This window comes from Prionailurus bengalensis, chromosome A1 (genome assembly GCF_016509475.1).
Source record: "Prionailurus bengalensis isolate Pbe53 chromosome A1, Fcat_Pben_1.1_paternal_pri, whole genome shotgun sequence".
Classification (NCBI taxonomy): Eukaryota; Metazoa; Chordata; class Mammalia; order Carnivora; family Felidae; genus Prionailurus; species Prionailurus bengalensis.
Window position 1 is genome coordinate 127,232,846 of NC_057343.1, and position 19,842 is coordinate 127,252,687.

Below are 19,842 nucleotides of genomic sequence, written 5' to 3' on the forward strand. Positions count from 1 at the left end.
GAGATGAGCACTGGGTGTTGTATGGAAACCAATTTGACAATAAATTATATTTAATATAAAAAAATAAATCCTGGCCCAATATCTTACTAGCGAGGTGTCCCTCAGGAAAATACTTAACCTCTCTACTAATTTTCTTTGTAAAATAAGATTAATAACAATACCTTGAAATATTGAGGATTAGATGGAATAATCTAGACAAAGTGCCTACCATGGAATAGATATTGAAGAAAGGTTAGCTATCAATAATATCATATCTATGTTAAAGAAAGCATCATTTTCTTTTTATTCAGTTGGAATACATTTATTCATTTTTAAAGCACCTTACTTGTACTGATTATTTGTGAGGTTTAAGACATCATGAGCAGGAATGAGTTAAAAATGATTTTCTCTTTTAATTAAAAAGGAATCAATAACATCATGGGGATGTTTAATTTCTTCCAAAGGGAACACAAGATAATCAATAGCATTTCTTGATATGGATGTTGCACAAAGTTGAAATCAAAGCCAGTCCTAACACAGTGAGCAAGACAAAGGTAACAAGACTTAGGCATGGAAAACCTCCAGAAGTGGTCCTAGAAATATCTAGAATTAGGCACCCAGCCCCATCCTTGCACTGTGAATTTGAGTAAATCTTGAGTAAGTAAATCCCCAGGGACATTCTTATCTCTTATACCAAGTTTCAGCCATTTTATTTTTTAATTTAACTCCTAACAGAGATATGGTAACAGTGGTAGGAACAAAATGTCTATTGCTATTTATGATCTAAACAATATCATCACTACTAATTAATGCCTAATTATATTTGTTCTTGGCTCTTCTTTAGCCAAATAAATTATCTCAACTTGACCCTACCTGATGGAATGTTTCTGTTTAATAGATCTGACACAGACATGGACTGGTAACAACAAAGTGAATGATAAAGACACTAGATAAATACAAACAACAAAATGAATACTAGGAAATATTAAATAAATGTAGCATAGTAAAAATCCAATCAATAATGAATAGTGATTTGGAACAATAAAAAGAAACAAACTGAACTCAAGACAGAGATTTAAGAGATCATTCCTTTAATGATATATGCGACCCAAGGCATGTCCCCTTCTTTAGGCCTCAGGACCTTTGAGTCTGCTTTATCTTCCAGTATGGGGAGGTGCTCATGTTGCATGATACCTGACCTTCACTGTGGCCCTTTTGCCTTCTCTTAACTGTATTCTTCCTTATAGAATCTTTTAAATATCAAATTCTTATCCCAGATTCATATGTACATGAAGAAGGCTTTCCTCTTTTCCTGTTTCCCCAATAACAGCCAGAATATTCTAACTTTAGGTAATCCTTTGATTTGAAGGCTTTGATTGTTGTTAAACTACAGAGATCCTTGGGAATTAGTAATTTTTTTTTAAATAATTAGACATTTACATGTCAGTAAAATTGCAAAGAAGACAAAGCAATACCCTGATACTCTGTAGGAAATGCTACCAGTTGTCTCCCAGTATCTGTTGTTCCTTCTTTTACAAGGAAATTCCTGATTTTCAGGTGGGCATTCACCCAGAATAGTGCTTACATTTCCCAGCCTACCTTGCAATTAGGTGTGATCACAAGATTAAGTTCTAGGCACTGTAATATAAGATCTCTGGTGTACTTAAAGGAATGTGGGAATGTTCTTCATCTTTCCTTCTTGCTGGTTAGAATGTGGATGTGAGAGCTGGAGCTCCAGCAGCCATCTGGTGACCTTGATAATGAAACTGGTAGATGGTGGTCTGAGTCCAAGCAAAGATAAAGTGCTCTTGCTCTGACTTTAGGGAGATTATCAGCTCTGGTCCACATTTGTTTGTTTAGTTGATCTCTGGCTAGTTTTTTGTTTTTTTGTTTTTTAATTTCCTCCACCCACTTAAATATACCCAACTAAGGTATAAGAAATGGGACAGAATTAAGTTCCCCAAACCTTTTGCAACTCTAGTTTTCTTCACAACCCAATCTTCATGGGTTTTTCTCCAAATAAAAGACATACTCGAAAACTGAGAAGGTATTTCATTTTTGTAAAATATTAAGAAGAGATGAACTTCTCAAAGAATAGATAATGTAGCAGTTCATCATTTATAATATTTAAATCTGTCCCATGATACCAGAGTTTTTGAATTATGAGAATTTCAGAAAGTAATGATAGTATAGGGGCACCTGTGTGGCTTAGTCAGTTGAGCATCTGACTTTGGCTCAGGTCATTTTCTCACAGTTTGTGAGTTTGAGCCTTACATAGGGCTCTGTGGCAACAGCTCGGAGCCTGTAGCTTGCTTCAGATTCTGTGTCTCTCTCTTTCTCTGCCCCTCCTTGAGTATGCTCAATCTCTCTTTCTCTCTCAAAAATAAATAAAAATATAAAAATTTAAAAAATAAAGTAATCATATTATGAAAATTACAGGAAATTATTCTGAAGAAATTAGCTGTGCAGTTGCTATGCAGATTTTTGTTACTAAATGCAATATATATATATATTTAAGTGTATTATTTTTGATATTTCCCTTGGAAAAAAATTATCAAGAGATGCACTTTTATATAGATCTTTTTTTTTTAATTTTTTTTCAACGTTTATTTATTTTTGGGACAAAGAGAGACAGAGCATGAACGGGGGAGGGGCAGAGAGAGAGGGAGACACAGAATCAGAAACAGGCTCCAGGCTCTGAGCCATCAGCCCAGAGCCTGACGCGGGGCTCGAACTCCCGGACCGCGAGATCATGACCTGGCTGAAGTCGGACGCTTAACCGACTGCGCCACCCAGGCGCCCTGATCTTTTTTTTTTTTTTTTTAAAGTACAGAAGTCTTACTTCTAATAAGTGCTAACATGAAACACCATGATACTGGGTTCCCATTACCTTTTATTTGTTATTGGTTAATTTAAATGTAATTTCTCTAATGGTCATATAATCTCAACTATGACTGGAACATTTTAAGTTGTATTTTCTGAATAGTTATAAAAACTATTTACCTAGGCAATATCGAATTACATTCTCACTGTTTACAAAATTAGAAAAAAAATATCTTAGATTTCTTAAGAAAAACAAAATATAAAACAAACAGAAAACCAACCTAAAATTAGTGAGGTATTTTGAATATGGTAGGCTCCCAATACCTGTTGTTGTTGCATTATTGAGTCAATCTGTGAATTTTTTGAGGTTTGTATCTTTGAACATTTCTTACATAAAAATTCTTTTAAGACAATTTTTCTAGAATTATGGCAAAGGGAATTGCTTGCATGGGAATTGCTGGAGTGTTAGTTTAAAATGTTAATTCCTGGACTTCTCATCTCAAACAGTGAATCAGAAATCTCTATGCACGTCTTGACAATATGAATTTTAAATACCTCCCCCCAAGAGATTTTCAAGCACATTTGAGTTTCAGAACCTCCCTTCTCCTGTTTTGTGTAATGCAAAGTTTCAACCTGATTCAGGTTATTACTTCCATGCCTCTGAGCCAATATCAAGTTGATTCTTTTTCCATTCTGCCTCCAATAATAATCATTTTGACCTCGTGCAAAAGTCAAGAATCATTACTGGACTGATTAACTCTTGAAAAGAGAGGGGTGTCTCTTTAGATAGGTACAGAGAACATGGAAAGCCACACCTATGAGTCAAATGGGGAAAATAAAAGTATAACAAAAGTAAGGTTCAATTTCTAAACCGTTTTTGAACTAGTCTGGGATGAGTGCATTTGTAATGTAAGAAATAATTCTGTATTAAAGAAAGAACAGGATAACTTAATAGAGGTCTCCTATCTCATTCTGTGAAGGTGCTTCTGGGCTCTGGTGATGAATGTGTTCATTTTATGTGACTTGCTTTGAGTAAATAACCCAGTGCCCTATCAGCTCTCCAGCCGGCGGCCAGCAGCGGCTGTGTGCGTGCTAATGACGGTGAAGGTGCCTGGGGGAGGGCCTCGGAAGGGGCTGCCCAGCGCAATCGCGCCCCTGGCACTTGCTAAGAGATTCTCAGCCCTTTCTCTGCAGCTGCCACTTGAAGTCTCCACGCTTTCCCTCCAGAGGAAAGAAGCCATCTATCTAAATCAGCTGTGTCTCTGCGTCTCTCCTTTCTCCCTCCGCCAGCCGCCACCCCCACCCCTTCCATTGTGTTGTGCGTTTAGCTCCGCTTCCTGCGTGAGACCCTAACCTCTTGTAGCAGCAGGCGTTACTGAGGGTTTCGGAACCTCGAGTTGCAATGGAGCTGTATGGAAAGGTGAGCAGAAGGGAGTTCCTCTGCATGCTCTGCGCGAAATGTCGCTTTGACGGACTTTGGGGTGTGTGTGTGTGTGTGTGTGTGCGCGCGCGCGCCTTGTCAATGCAATTGTGCGAGTGAACCCCTTTATGTGTGTGCTAATCATCTTTCTCCCCCGCGTTTGTTGAATGAGATTGTAAAACCACCCTGGTCTGCCTATGTTAATATGTAAACTTTCCCGATTCGGGATAAGGTGTAGAGCGGAGAGTCCCAGAACGCAGCGCCGGTTTCGTTTGCATTGGGAATTAGCACAAGGTAGTGGGTTTCCTCACCAGGAAATCACAGTCTAGCCACGGAAGGCTGTGAGTAGAAAAGAAAAATCCCCGCCGATACGAGCTGCAGTCACTTTTGGCTGCACCTCGCTAGGAAATGGGCCGGGAAGCTGGAAGCAGTAACAACCAGGAGCGATTCCAAGGGAGGAGAAGGGAGGCTCCGCGGCCAAGTCCGTCTGGAGGAGCTAGCCTGTTTATTGCTTGCTTGCCGGGAGATGTAGTTCAGGGCTTGCCGGTGGGCCAGAAAAGCTCCGTGGAACAAGACTACAACTCCCAGGAGCGCGCGGGACTCCCGGCCAGTACGCGTGTGCGGCGCCAAGGAGGGGACAGCTCCGGTGCTGATGTTGGAGCCGGTTAGTGAACCCCAAGAGTGCAGAGTGTGGAGCGTGGAGCTCGCGGGCTGTGCAAGCTTGACCGAGCTCCCCGGCCAGCGCTGTCTTAACCAGTGAGGAAGGACATTTTGAGAACAATGAGACACGAAGCTCCCATGCAGGTGGGTCTATACAGAAAGTGTGGCCTCAGGAGGAATTGACATAGATGCTTTCTCCCTTGCTCCAAGCATAAATTGTGCTCGACCTCTGGGAAGGTCTAGGCTCAAGACTCGGTGCTGGGGACACTGTTGGGTTCCTCTACGCTCCACGGGGCTGTAATTGGCTTGTCGATGAGGGATACGGATATTCATTTCCTTCCCATGCTCTGAAAGGAAGGTGTGAGTGTCTGTCTAAAATGTAAACCCGAGCAAACAAAAGTCAGGGAAACATGCAGTCTCCTATTGGCATTGATCTTCCCTTTTGGCTGGCCTGATTTGTGATCCCTGTGCCAGTGCACGGACTTGAGGTTTGGGGTTGCGGGGTCTCTCTTGGAGTCGGGATAGAGCGAATTCCACTTGGTTAAGAGCGCGTTAAAAAAGGCTAAGACAATGTTGGGGTCCCCAAAGTCCCCTTTCTTCAATTAGAGTGCTAGTAGTATCAGGGGAAAACAGTAAAAACATTCCAGAGGCACGGCAGCCCTTAATCTCTGTCCGCAAAACTGGTTTACTCTTGCATTTTGAAGAACCCCCTCTGAGCTTTCCTGAGTGGTGTGCCCATTTGTTGTACGTTCTCATTCCGCATTTCAGTCACATTCTAAGGTTTGCTTACTTCGACTTCTATGGAAAGATGCCTCTGCCTAAGCATCCTGCCTAGGCAAATTTTGTTTTTAAGTAAAAATGAGTGTGCTTTTTAGTTTCTATGTACAACCAGTTAATGCTAAACACCAGCCTGCGTTCATTAACCTAGCAGAGTGATGCCGTTGCGTAATAGAGAGGCACTTTATGAATGGGGTTGAGAGGAGAATGGAACACACAATTTGGAACATGTTGTCTCTCTTGAGAACCCACTTCTCCTGCCAAATCTAACAATATAAATATTTGCTTTTAATTTTTGCCTAAACGTTTCCCAATTGTTTTCTTCACAAATTAAAGACTTTTAACATATGCTTTGGTTTAATTTGATTTTATGGGTTATGTATATTAAGGTACACAGTGACCCGACTGTTAAATGAAAAAAAAAATCTGTAGAATGTAACTGTTTGTTGAAGTATTATTTAATGGAAGCCTTCAAATTACCTTATGAGTTATTGAAAATTTGGTTTGTTCAAGAAAACAGTGGCCCCATTGTGTATCTTCTAATACCTCTGTTTGTGGCTGAGCTTTTCATTATAGACCTGATGTGAAAAGAATCTGGACAGACAATAAAGGTACAAGCTGTTGTAATCAAGATATATTGGCTTATGATAATTTTCCATTACTGGAGGCACTGCCAGGAACCAAGTGGCTAAATTAATCATATTTGATTATAAGTAAACATTGACAGTAGACTTTAAAAGTAGATTGTTAGTATTTAAGTCGACCTTATATACACACTGAAGTCTGTCAAAATAAATTACTAAAAAAAATAGCTATGTTGCATCTTGCTTTTAATTTTCTTTGAAGAGTGGCTTAGAATGTTCATAAGAGCCATTAAAATGTTATAGAACTGAATGAAATTAATGCATTAGGAAGAATTTTAAATTATTTCATATCAACTGTGTAGTAGGTATAATATTTAATTCTATATTTTAATCAAAACTTTAATGAAAAATTAATATGAAAATAGGTAATAAAATTAGTTTACTAGTGGATAAAGTTATTTTTATATTTATATTGTATTTTATTCATTGGACAAGATTTTTGAAATTTAAAAATCAAATGTCCAAATTCTATCATAAATTATATGTGTATTTTAAGAAATCAAAGACTACTTTCTGAGGTATATTTAATTAAAACACATCCAGTGATTGCATTTAACAAGTAAATTGTTGTTATGATGACCCTCTATTACAGTCAGGTTTTCAAATATATATAATGATAGGAAGAACAAAAACTCTAAACATGCTTTATGTATTTTTTACAATGGCAAGTAATGTCTCAGGACCCATACTTCTGAAACATAATCACATTCCAGGTGGCTTTGATATATGAAAATGCAACAAGATAACTACTTCACATTTTTCTTATTTTCCATTTAAAGACTCAATGAACCACATCATCATTTGAGATACATGCCTCCAGATTTATTTTTTTTTTTTGGAGAAAACTTAGGTTTCTGAAAATGAGTCACAAGCAAATATCCATTTTACAGTTTAATCATCCTAAGATATTCTTTTTCCCATTTAAAAATATTTAGTTCATTTGTTGATGTGGAACAAAACAAGCTCTTTAATTGTTGACTTCTTAATTTCCTTATAATTAATTCAAGGAAGCCTTTACAAAATTATGTAATGTCTTTTAAAAAGCATTTGATGTACTTATATAAATAGCCTGGTGGTCTATTCAAGATAGTTGTCTTTGATATATGCATATTTTCTGAAGAATATTTCCCTCTGAGTTGGTGCAAAATGAGGGATAATAATTGTTTTTTATAGTGACTATTAAAATAATACATAATGATAGTTTTTGATATCTATATTTCCTTTGTGACTAAATAACCAGGAATAGCATTTGGTAAGTGCTCCAGATGATGGGTTAGAATTTTAATGCAAGAGATGGTCATTTTGTTTTTTCTCATTCAGTGAGTCCATAAATCCTGAAGGCCAAATGAAATGGGGGATAGCAGTGCTCATGACTTGAGGGCAAAACTCTGATGAACAGTTGTCATTTGATTCAAGAGCCAGAATGAACAAATTCCAAGTTATCTAGTACTTTGTTTGTGTCAAGCATGATTCCTTGCATTCAGATCTCAGTGTGTGTGTGTGTGTGTGTGTGTGTGTGTGTGTGTGTGTAAATGAAAGAGAGAGAGAGAGAGAGAGAGAGAGAGAGAGAAATACAAAACAATCCTAGAGGTCGCCATTACCCTAATTACAGGCAAGATACTGGAGCTTATTAACATTCAATAACTTTTCCAACGTGACAGATTCAAAATCTGCCAGATTTCTCTCTAGATAGCGCATGTTCTTTCCTCTATTATTAAATTCCTCAAGAACACACACAAGACACACAGAGGTGATGTAAAGAATGAGGGGTACTATTGATATGACATGATTCATTCATTTGGTTTAGAAGAAAGAAAAATTGTCCTGTTTGTAAAATAAGGTTGTATGTACTAAACCAAATATTTGAGAAGGGCCAGTGTTTTAAAAAGTGGTTTGCTTTCTGTCTCCTGAATTTAAATTTCTTGTAGGTTTATTCTCTTGCAGGACCAAAATGGAATCCATTGTCTCTGATTAATGCTTAGTCTTTAGTGTTGTTATCTGGAAGCTTGCTGGGTCATCTCATAAGTGTACAGTGAATATTTAGGAAACCAAAGAAAATCATTTATCCAAAGAATGGAGCAGAGGCAAAAAAAAAAAAAAAAAGAAAAAAAAAGAAAAAGAAAGTTATCTAAAAACGAGTAGGATTTAATAAAGAATATAGGTATACACTGAACATGAAGCTGAGGTAAAAACTATAATAGATATTAAATACAGCCATATTTTATACAAAAACAACTTACAAAGGATTAGAGTCTAAATATCACTGTTTCATTTGGCTATGGAAAATACATGACATTCTTGCATTCCATTATTGTTGATTCATGACCAAATCTAGCCTTGTGATGATCCCTTTATCTTTATCAGAAATGGAAATTTAGTCCTCACCCCTTACAGAAACAGAGAAAACTTCTAGTTGACATTGGAGAAACAAGGACTTCTTTCCTATTCTATTTGAACAAAATCTGGAAGTTTCCACCTTTCTTCTGTAAAGGAAGTGGAGAATGGGAAATTAACTGTAGCAAACAACAACAACAACAACAGCAACAACAACAAAACAAAAACCAAAACAAAACAAAAACCCAAAAAAACTTCTGTGATGTAAGAATCATTTTCCGTTTCCACTTTTTCATTCTGAGAAGTTGTGGATTTATTACATGGTAGAACTGCAGTTTTTCCTGCCATTCTACGCTTATATCGGAACTGAAAATTCCTTTTCTGTCCATCATATTCCAAGAAAGAAATACATTTTTATGCTAAGGAATGGGTTTTCCTGGGACTGTTCATACACTCAACCTAAGTATAAACAATTGTGTCACCTCAAAAATGTTGTATAGGTAAAAGATTTTCCAACCATTTTCTCCTTTTTTTCATTCATTCATTGGGTTCAGAGGTTCTAGAGCAACCATCTTAGTAGGGCACCATGACCTGTGAAGATGAAATCTTTTAGTTTTATTTTGAATTATATAGACCTTAGCATTTTTCATTTGTTTATTTGCAGTTTCTGAGATATTTATATACATTGAAATGCACAAATCTTAAATGAACAATTTGATGAATTTTGATAAATGGATATATCTATGTAACACACACCACTATGAAGATATAGAACATTTCCAATCAACCCCAAAAGTTCTTTCATTCGTGTTTTTTGTTGTTGTTATTGTTGTTGTTAATCCACTGGCAAAAAAAAAAGCTTTGACTTTTTTTTTAAATCATAAATTAGTTTGCATTATTCTAGAACTTCATGTACTTCTGTGAAACATACAATATGAACATACAGTAGCACAAACACTATCTAACCTTGAGTCTGGCTTATTTTGCTTAGTATAATGTGTATGGGATTAATCTGTGTTGTTGCACGTATCAATAACCGTTCCATTTTTTTGATGCATATTATACTTTTGTTATCAATCTACCAAACTTTTGAAATCCATTTTCCTGTTGGTGGATTTTGAGGTAATTTCCAATTTGGGACTATTATGATTAAGGCTGTAAACATTATCAAATTAGTCTTATCTAATAATATGCTTTCATTTCTTTTGGGTAAATAGCTAGAAGTAGAATTGGTAGGATAAAGGGTAAGTGTACATTTAGCTCTTTAAAAAAGTCAAATCTTTAGCCAAAATGGTAGTAGCATGTTACATTCTTATCAGCAGTATGTGAGCATTCCAGTAGCTTTACAATCCTCAACAACATATGGTGTCAATTGTCTTTAATTTTGGCCACTTTAATGAGTATTTTGTGGTATCTCATTATGATTTGAATTTGCATTTTCCTGATGACCAGTGATTTGGGGACATTTGCATCTGTTTACTGGTCATTTGTATATCTTCCTTTGATAAGTGTCTGTTTAGCCTTTTGGTCTTTATGGAGAGTTGTTTTATTATTTACTTGCAGGTCTTTATGTAAATTTACCAGATATATGTAAATGTTTATATATATTTAATTTATTAATATATATTAAAATATATATTTAAAAATATTTTCTGCCAGTCTGTAGCTTTAATACTTAATAGTGCTTTTTGATGAATATGCTTTTATTTTGATGAAATATAGGTTATTAATTATAGGTGGGATTTCTATATATGTATCTCGACTCTACACTTCCTTTGATCTGTTTATCTTCACTATGTCCTGAGACCTTGCTGCATTTATTTATTTTTAGTAGGTTTTTCTTTTAGATTGCTTAAGAATTTCTACATAAACAATAGCATCATTCGCAAATAAAGGCTGTTCTTCCTTTCCAGTGATCTCCTTTTTTTTTTTTTTCCCTATCTCATTCCATAGTGTAGGCCATCCAATACAATGTTGAGTAGAAATGATGAACAGACCTCCTCAATCTTGTTCTCATTCTTAGGGGGGAAGCCTTCCATCTTTCACCATTAAGTATGAGCTCAGCTATAGTTGTTTTGTTGTTATTGCTGTTGTTGTTGTTTGTATGATACCCTTATTATATTGAGAAAATTTCTTTTGATTCCTCATTTGTTGAGAGTATTTGTTTTTAACATTAAATGGGTGTTGAATTTTGTCAGAACATTTTTTTGCATCTATTGTGGTGATCACTTGATATAGTGATAGTATATAGGCGATCCTATATTTTGTTGGATTCTATTGATTGACTTTTTTAGTTAATCTGTCATTCCTTAGATAAACCCCTGTTAGCTACGATGCATTGTTTTTTCTATGTATTGCTAGATTCATTTTGATAATATTTCTTTTGGGATTTTTGCGTTTAACTTAATGATGGATATTGGTGTATAATTTTCTTGTAATGCTTTTATGATGTTATAATGTTGGAATTATGCAGGCCTTATAAAACAAGCTGAAAAGTGTTCTTTTCACCCGTGTTCTGAATGATTTTGATATCTAAGATTGGTCTACTTTGATTCATAAAGTGTTTGATAGAGTTCATAAATGAAGCTATTGGAACCTAGAGTTTACTTTGCAGAAAAAAAATCTGTAAACAACTTCAGCTATCAAAATATATACAAATATCTCTATCATTCAGCTCTTCTATCTGTCATCTGTAATTTATCTCCCTTTCGTGTGTTGTGGTAGGAAGACTAGCTACCATCCCCCTTCCAAAGTTATCTATGGCCTAATCCCTGGAACATATGAATAAATTATGTTACATAACAAAAGGGACTTTGCAGATGTAATGGATGTTATACACTTTAAAGTAGGGACATTAATTTGGATTATCAACTGGGTCCAGTCTAATCACATGAGTTGTTAAGAGCAGGGATCTTTCTCTGGCTGTAGTCAGAGAGATGTGGCACAGGGACAGTCAGAGATTTGAAACATGAGGCTTGTTGCTTGAAGGTGAAGATGTCTATATGTCAAAAAAAAAAAAAAAAAGGTCTCAGTCCTACAACCACAAGCAAGTGAGTTCTGCCAACAACTTAAATGAGCTTGGAAGTTGGATTTTCCTCAGAGCCTCTAGGTAAGAACCCAGCTCTGCCAACGCGCTGATTTTGGCTTTGTAAGGCCTGAGCAGAGTGAGCAGAGGACCCAGCTGAGTCACACTGTGTCCAGACTTCTGACTCAAATAATGACTGGGTGTTGTTTTAAATATCCATTATAGCAGCAGTTGAAAACTAATTATGCATGTATAATTTGTGTTAGCTTTTCAACTATACGTGTTTACATTTTTTTTGGTGTTTATTCTAAGGATTGTAATACATGTCTGCAACTTGTTATATAGTCTAGTTGGTATTGTATTACTTCACATAAAATATAGTTACTTTCCAATAATATAATTTCATTCACCTCATTCTTTGTGAAATCATGTCATATGTGTTACATCTGCATTTGTTACAAGCCCTCAATACAGTTCTATATTTTTAGCTTTTCTTTTTTTAATTTTTTTTTAACGTTTATTTATTTTTGAGACAGAGAGAGACAGAGCATGAACAGGGGAGGGGCAGAGAGAGAGGGAGACACAGAATCTGAAACAGGCTCCAGGCTCTGAGCTGTCAGCACAGAGCCCGACGCGGGGCTCGAACTCACGGACCGTGAGATCATGACCTGAGCCGAAGTCGGATGCTTAACCGACCGAGCCACCCAGGCGCCCCTATATTTTTAGCTTTAAACAATCGTATGCATTTTTGTTAATTGGAAGAATGCAAAAGAAACATATGTGTCTGTTTTTGTTTGCCCACTGCTTATTTGTCTTACCTGGTGCTTTTTCTGTAGATTTGAGTTTCTATCTGGTGTCATTTTCTTTCGGCCCAAACAACTTCCTTTAGCATTTCTTGTCATACAGATCTGCTGACAACAGATTCCCTCAGTTTTTGTTTATCTGCCACTGCTTTTTATTTTGCCTTCATTTTTGAATGATAGTTTTGTTGCATATAAAAGTTTTGATTTTTTTTTCTTTCAGTATTTTAGGTTATTTCATTGTCTGCTGACCTCCATCATGATGTGAAGTCAGCTGTTTTTCATAATACTGTATTATGGTATTTGTTTTCTGTTTTCTGTTCAACTTTGAAGAGTTTGCCTATGGTCTGCCTAGATGTAGTTTTCTTTATGTTTAACCAGCTTAGGGATTGAATGCGGTTCTAATGCATGTAAGTTCATGTTTTTCACCAAATTTTAAAAGTATTTATGTATTGTATCTTCAAATATTTTTCCATCCCATCGCAAATGTTTATTTATTTTTGAGAGAGAGGGAGAGAGAGCATGAGCAGGGAAGGGGCAGAGAGAGGGAGGCAGAGAATCCCAAGCAGGCTCCATACTGTCAGCGCAGAGCTCAACACAAGGCTTAAACTTATGAACTGTGAGATCATGACCTGAGCCGAAGTCAAGAGTCAGACACTTAAGTAACTGAGCCACCTAGGCACCCCCCCGCCCTATATTTCATCTGAGACTTCAACATCTATGTTAGATTTTAGACAGTGTTCCCAAAATCACTGAAGCTCTGCTAATTTTTTTTCTTTCTCTTAAATGTTACAGTTTCTGTTGATTTATCTTCACTAACTCCTTTGCTGCCTGTAACCTTTTGATAAGCTCCTTGAGGTACCCTTGGGGCACTCTTCGTTTCAGTTACTTTTGGCTCAGTGTTGGCTTCTTTAATAATAGAAACATACTGTCAAGAAAAGATACATATAAGCTCTTGGGGTGACATGTTTGGATGTCGGAAGGTTTAATAGGGTTTATTTCTGGTATGGTCCAGAAACAAAAAACAAAACAAAACAAAAAAAACCCAAAAAACAAACAAACAAAAAAAACACTGTGAGCTGCTCATTGAAATGGTGAGATAGAAATGTAAATAAAAATATTAGTGATTTAATTATTCCTTGTAGATTACTGGCATGAAATATAAATGAAGGAAATTTATTTTGTGTATTTTGTATAATTTGTTTATGTAACCATAAATATGTTTACATTTTAATTTCTATCATTTATATTTCTATTCATCATTGCATTTGTGATGCTGCGCTTTTTTCTTTGTGTCTTGAAAATAAAATTGTGGGCTTTATGACACTTTCAAAAATTTGAACAAAGTGCAAAATTGTAAAAATAAAATCATTTTAGCAATTGCTTTATTTTGTCAATGAATATATTCCTTAATAGCTTCAACTGTGCAGAAGCAAAATGCCTTTTCAAACACCAGCACGTTTCAGATTGGTTTACAGCATTATGTCAGTTTTTGGGGGTTGTGAAATATTTCTATCCATTAAATGATGAAACCATAAGAGTGAAAGTTCTAGGTTTTCATTTGCTTACAGAATCGTAAAAAGATAGGGTCAGGGTTCCCTGAGCAGGTTCCCTGCTCTCCAATAAGCTGATTGGATTGGATCCCATATTAGGAATTTTGATCTAGCAAGCCTAAGAGTTTTATTTTGTGCCTACTTGACCTCCTGACTGAGGAAAACCTGGCAGCATTGTCACTTAGCTTCTACACCCTCAGCTTTTTATGTCCGGGAACCCAAACCATTATGTGACTTTAAGAGGTGAGGCAGTGAGGGGCACCTGGGTGGCTCTGTTGGTTGAGCCTCTGACTCTTGATTTCAGCTCAGGTCATGATCTCATGGTTTGTGAGTTTGAGCCCCGCATTAGGCTCTGTACTGACAGTGCTGAGCCTGCTTTGAATTCTCTGTGTCCCTTTCTTGCTGCCCCTCACTCGCTTGCTCTCTCTTTCTCTCTCTCTCTCTCTGTCTTTCTGAAAACAAACAAACATTAAAAATAAAAAAAGAGTTGAGGCATTGAACCTCTCATTGTTAGTCTGCCTGCTCTTAGTCTAACTTTAGCCCATCAAGGGTGTTATTTGTTAGTCATACAGTGGCTAAGATGCATGTCTGAGTCTCATCAGTTAGAAAAATTTGTAAGCCAACACTGATGAATAAGTTCTGTTCAAATGGCCATAGCTGAAGCAGCTTTATAGAGCTTCAAGAAAGAATACACGCATCAATTAGCAAAATATGACCCTCGCGTGATACTCATCTATGATGTTAGCAATAAAAGATGGTTTTTCTTTTGAATGTTGTAATTCACTGAACACCTGTTTGAGTGGTAGGACTGACGAAAAGGGACAACTGGAACACAGTACACCTGTGGATGTGAATGCTCTTTTATAACTGTGCATGGATGGGCCTGTCCTTTGTAGCAAATAATAGTAGCAGTAGCTTTTGAATGAAAAGCAGGGATGATTGTAACTAGCAAAGGGGCTTGGGAAGTCATTCTAATCGGTGAACCTGCATGACATAGAAACACAAATACATAAAATAATAACCCACCCAGCTTCCCAAGAATGGTTCAGATATTTCCTTTGTGTCATAAGTGCATGTACAATGGGGTGTTTGCCCCTCTACATGACCTACCTTGATGAATGGAATAAGAGAAGAGAAATGTTAGGATTTGGAAGGAATCTGTAGCAAATCTCTGGAGGTATTTCTCAAGGTTTACCTATTTAAAATCATTTTTAATGTTTTTGAAATGTTCATTATTTTTAAAATGGTTGATGTTTTAAAAATGTTTGGTGATAAAAATTCCTTAGGAAATACATATATTAATATTAAGATTTAGGCTTTTTTTTCCCCAGTGGGAATGTTTAGAGTATTTTGCTAGGTATTTTTAGAAGAGTCTTTTCACTATACCACAGAGTACTTATTTATTCTGTTTACATTTTATTTTCTTCTCAGGAAGAAGTGCTCTTACAAGAGACATTCTTTTTTTTTTTTTTTTTCTTTTTTTTTCTTTTTTTTTTCAACGTTTATTTATTTTTGGGACAGAGAGAGACAGAGCATGAACGGGGGAGGGGCAGAGAGAGAGGGAGACACAGAATCGGAAACAGGCTCCAGGCTCTGAGCCATCAGCCCAGAGCCTGACGCGGGGCTCGAACTCACGGACCGCAAGATCGTGACCTGGCTGAAGTCGGACGCTTAACCGACTGCGCCACCCAGGCGCCCCGCACAAGAGACATTCTTTACCTTGTGGTTTCAACTTGGACACTGGCCTCCTGTAGCTGTCAGGTGCTTTCTTATGGAGTTAGGGGAAGTAAAGTCCACTTGTGTGTTATTTTTTAAAATGACTGGTAGAGAAAGTCAAGGCCACCTTCATCAGAGCTGGGCGGCACACAGCCTCATTTGCTCTGCAATTTGCTCTGCAAAATTGATTACTGCTTCTTATGATGCCATTCTTCCTCACACTCTGACAGAGAGTTCCCAGTGAGCATCACTGGCCTTAGAAGGTTCTGGCTCTTACCAGGGCTAAGATAATTAACAGATTTCTCAGAAATCAGCTTACCTGGGCAGACTGGGCCTTCTAGAGTATAGGAATTTCTTTGCAGAGTCAACATTATGGGGATGAGATCTGTTGTTACTATTGGCAGAAGGGGATACTAACTGGTGAAGACAGCAGCAGAGAGTGCTAGGATCCCATTTTCCACTTCCTCTGGATCTCAGCCTAAATGTCAGATTACTCAGTCTCCTCTTTTGTATATCCCTGAGGCCTTGACAATGGACACCTACCCTGATTTCCATGTGGAAATTTGTTAATCCAAAGAATGCCAAACTGTCTGGTCAAAATAATCATATGGGATACTTTAAAAATTATAGATGCCTGGGCTGATACTGAATATTTTGATTCTGCAGAATTCAGGTACAGTTCCCTGGTTTTGGAAATCTAGGATCTAGTATATCCTATGAGAATCTCGTTTTGTGTTCCTGAATGAAAATGTATCCAACTAGAGAGAGCAGGTATTTGAGAACAACATGTCTGCTATTTCTTGCTACCAAGAAATGATGAGAAAGCTTTATGTGTATTTTATCCATATCTGTAAGAAAAGTTTTAAGTGGTTCTCTACACTTTATTGCTAAGTGAGAGTCCCTTTAATTTGTATAAATTGACAGATTGCCATCTGCATATAGGAAATATGAATGTCAAGAATATTTGCTGATTTTAAAAATATTTAAAACTCAATTTTCTTTTAAAAAAAAGTTGCATATGGGGAAGATGGTTTCTTGGCTATGTGGGGCTTGGATTTTCAACCATTTGTCTTGTTTGCATGCTCTAGTCTAGGTAACCAACCATCCCAGCTTTCTGGGTTTTAGCACTGAAAGCCCTGCAATGTCCTATGAAACCTTTCAGTTTGGGGAAAACTAGGAGAGCTGGTCACTGTAGCCACACCCCATAATCAGGACACTTGCCATCTCCATTCCCAAGACCATTTCAGATTCTGCACATTAAGGGTTTTTGTGCAGGCCTAGGAATCCCTCTTCTCTAGTCATTCACTTCCAAATCCCAAACTTTTGTTGTTCTTGCTTTTCTATTTCTCTTTTTCTATATGGAATTTTATTTTTATGAAAACCTTTATTCATTGTTTTAGAAGGTTTTTGGGAAAAGATGGAGATAACCAGATTGTATGTAAGGTAATATATATATCTATACCTGTATCTATATCTATATGTATCTATATGTATCTATATATATATGTTTATGTTTATATATGGAAACCTTTTAATGATTTCTGACCTTGAAATAATGATATTGTGACTTAAAAACTGTTATTATTGAAATATAATTAAATGTATCATTGTATAAATTTAAGATATATAACATGTTGATTTGATACATTTATGTATTGTAATATGATTACCACTGTGGAGTTAGCTGACAACTTTATCAGGTTATACAATTGCCATTTCTTTTATGTGCTGGTAACAATGAAGATCTAGTCTCTTAGCAACCTTGAAGTTATGTTACAGTATTGGTGTTTATAATAATATTGTGGGCTTTGGTGATTTACCAAATTTAATATCAGAAATTAGGGTGAATTTCACTTAAAACCAACTCCAAGGCCACATAAGAGGAGAGTTTCCCCATCATTCGAGTTCCTGGAGCTTCTTTCTCATGCTTTTCATACCATGTATTACTTGAATTCTGCCCCCTTATTAGTGCAGACATGAAACTCAGGTCTCTCCCAGTTTCTACAAAAGCTCATTCATACCCAAGAGTTTCATGAGTTTAGGAATTCTCTACAAGTTCCTGGGCAGCCGCAATGTCACAGGAGAGGTCATATCACAGGGCATATGGCCATTGGCCGCATACCCCTCCCTGCAGCCTTTTAGACCACAGAACACTTTTGTCTGTGCTCGGGTCTCAGCTTCTGTCCTGAGAGGCATTTTGATGAGTGTATTGGTTCCATGTCATAATATTTTAAGTGAAAGAGTAACATGTTTATCTCAGCAATTATGCAGCTCCACAGAGTGGAAGTGTTGGGTGTCAAACCTCATGCCCTCTAAAGTTAGGAAATGAGAGGAAGCATATTTCATAAAATTGGCCATTCTCATTTTCAGAGAGTAGTGCCAATGTGAGTTGGAGAAGAAAGTGAATGGGTTTGATCAAGGATATAACACATGCCAACAATTTTACTTTGATGATCTTACTATAATTCCTCTTTCATAGGTGAGGAAATTATAGCTTAGCATACTTAAAAAATAACAAAAAATTTAAAATCGTGACCAAGTTTATGCAAGTAGCAAAATCTGGGATTCCTTCTCAGGCAGCCTGACCACAGAGTATGTGCTCTTTACCCATATTCACATCACATGAATACTATAGTTTTCTTTTCACAGATGCATCTGCATGCACATAATTTCAGAACTGCTAGAAAAGAAATGGAATCGTGTTTTCTAACCTTCCTTCATGCTGTGATTTATAAGGCATGAATTGCTAGTAGCCGGGCTCATCAGGACTGCACTAATGACTGTCTGGCTTCAGCATCCGTGAGGATGTGCAGGAGCCGCTGGGACCAGGGCTGTGCTTCTTTGCAACTGTCAGGATTGCATCATAAGACTCTGGAGAGCTCTCCCACTCCTGTGGTTCTCTCTTCCCAGAAAACCTTGCTCACATTCTTCTGTGGCCTGGGCATCTCCTTTACTGGGCTGCTACCTGGCCTCTGTACAGGCTCTCTTTCCCTCTGGGAACCCTCTGTAACTACACCAGGATTGAGATAGAGAATGGGCTGGAGAACGCTGGTCTTTGATACTAGTAGGAATAGTTTTTACATGCTTTGATAAACTTCATTTTTCTTGACACTGTAGCAATACATACCTAGACTTCCTAGAAGATTCAAAAACCATTATAATTAATTTAAAAATATATCAAATTGAAGTCATGCCTTTGTTCAACAAAGGAATGTATTTTTTTAGAAGCAAAGGGATGTGTCCTTACCTCTTCGAATATTCTCCTCTGTGGTAGAAATTGGAGGCTTGTTAGTTTGATGAAGAGAAGGGTGAACTAGCTGAACCCATATATCTGTAACTCTTGAAGAATACATTTGGTCCAGGTAATGAGGACTCAGTACACAGACTGAGAGAAATCAAGATAACCTATTGGAAAACCAGGACCTCCTACTTAAATTTCCTCTCAAATACACTTAGTTTCCTCAAAATGGGGATAATGACTTTGGGTTCTTCTCCGGTAGCTAAGGAGCTTGGAAGTTGTCACTGCAATCCTCACATGAGGAAAAACAAAGTTGGGGCGCCTCGGTGGCTCAGTGAGTTAAGTGTCTGACTTCAGCTCAGGTCATGTGTGCTGACAGCTCAGAGCCTGGAGCCTGCTTCACATTCTTTGTCTCCTTCTCTCTCTGCTCCCTCCCCCTCTTGGGCTGTCTCTCTCTCTCTCTCTCGAAAATAAATAACATTAAAAAACTAAAAAAAAAAAAAACAAAAAAAAAAACCTAAAAAAAAAAAAAGTAAAACTTACCAACTCTTAGATTCACCAGAGAATTGAAGTCACGGAGAAAAATGCTCCCCTTAGTTTGGAGGGACAGATAACCTGATAAAGGGAATCACAAATTCCTGGAACAGAAACCTTCATGGGAACCAGTACTGAGGTAGGAAAACATGAGCTGTAATTGGTGGATTGCTGGTGCCTCACTGTGGACAAATCCAAGAGATAAAACCTCTAGTGGGTGCAGTTTGGTGGGGCCAGTAGGGGGCACACTTTTGTGAATTTTGCCTTCAGAACCCCTGTCAAGTTCTCACAGTGAGGATTAGAGAAAATCCCCTCATGCTTCTGGCAGGGGAGAAAAGA

At 37.1% G+C, this 19,842-nt stretch overlaps 1 protein-coding gene across 2 annotated transcripts in view; it reads left to right on the forward strand.

Moving 5' to 3' along the window:
- Positions 1-3,881: 3,881 nt before the first annotated feature.
- RAB3C (RAB3C, member RAS oncogene family) overlaps positions 3,882-19,842 on the forward strand; it is a 290,806-nt gene continuing 274,845 nt past the window's right edge. The window contains exon 1 of one of the 2 annotated variants that reach the window (XM_043590802.1): positions 3,882-4,222. In XM_043590802.1, the coding sequence (XP_043446737.1) occupies positions 4,205-4,222 (18 nt within the window). In that variant the 5' untranslated portion in view covers positions 3,882-4,204. Of the gene's footprint in view, positions 4,223-4,866; positions 5,027-19,842 lie in introns of those variants that run through there. The other variant, XM_043590792.1, reaches the window with a different exon arrangement.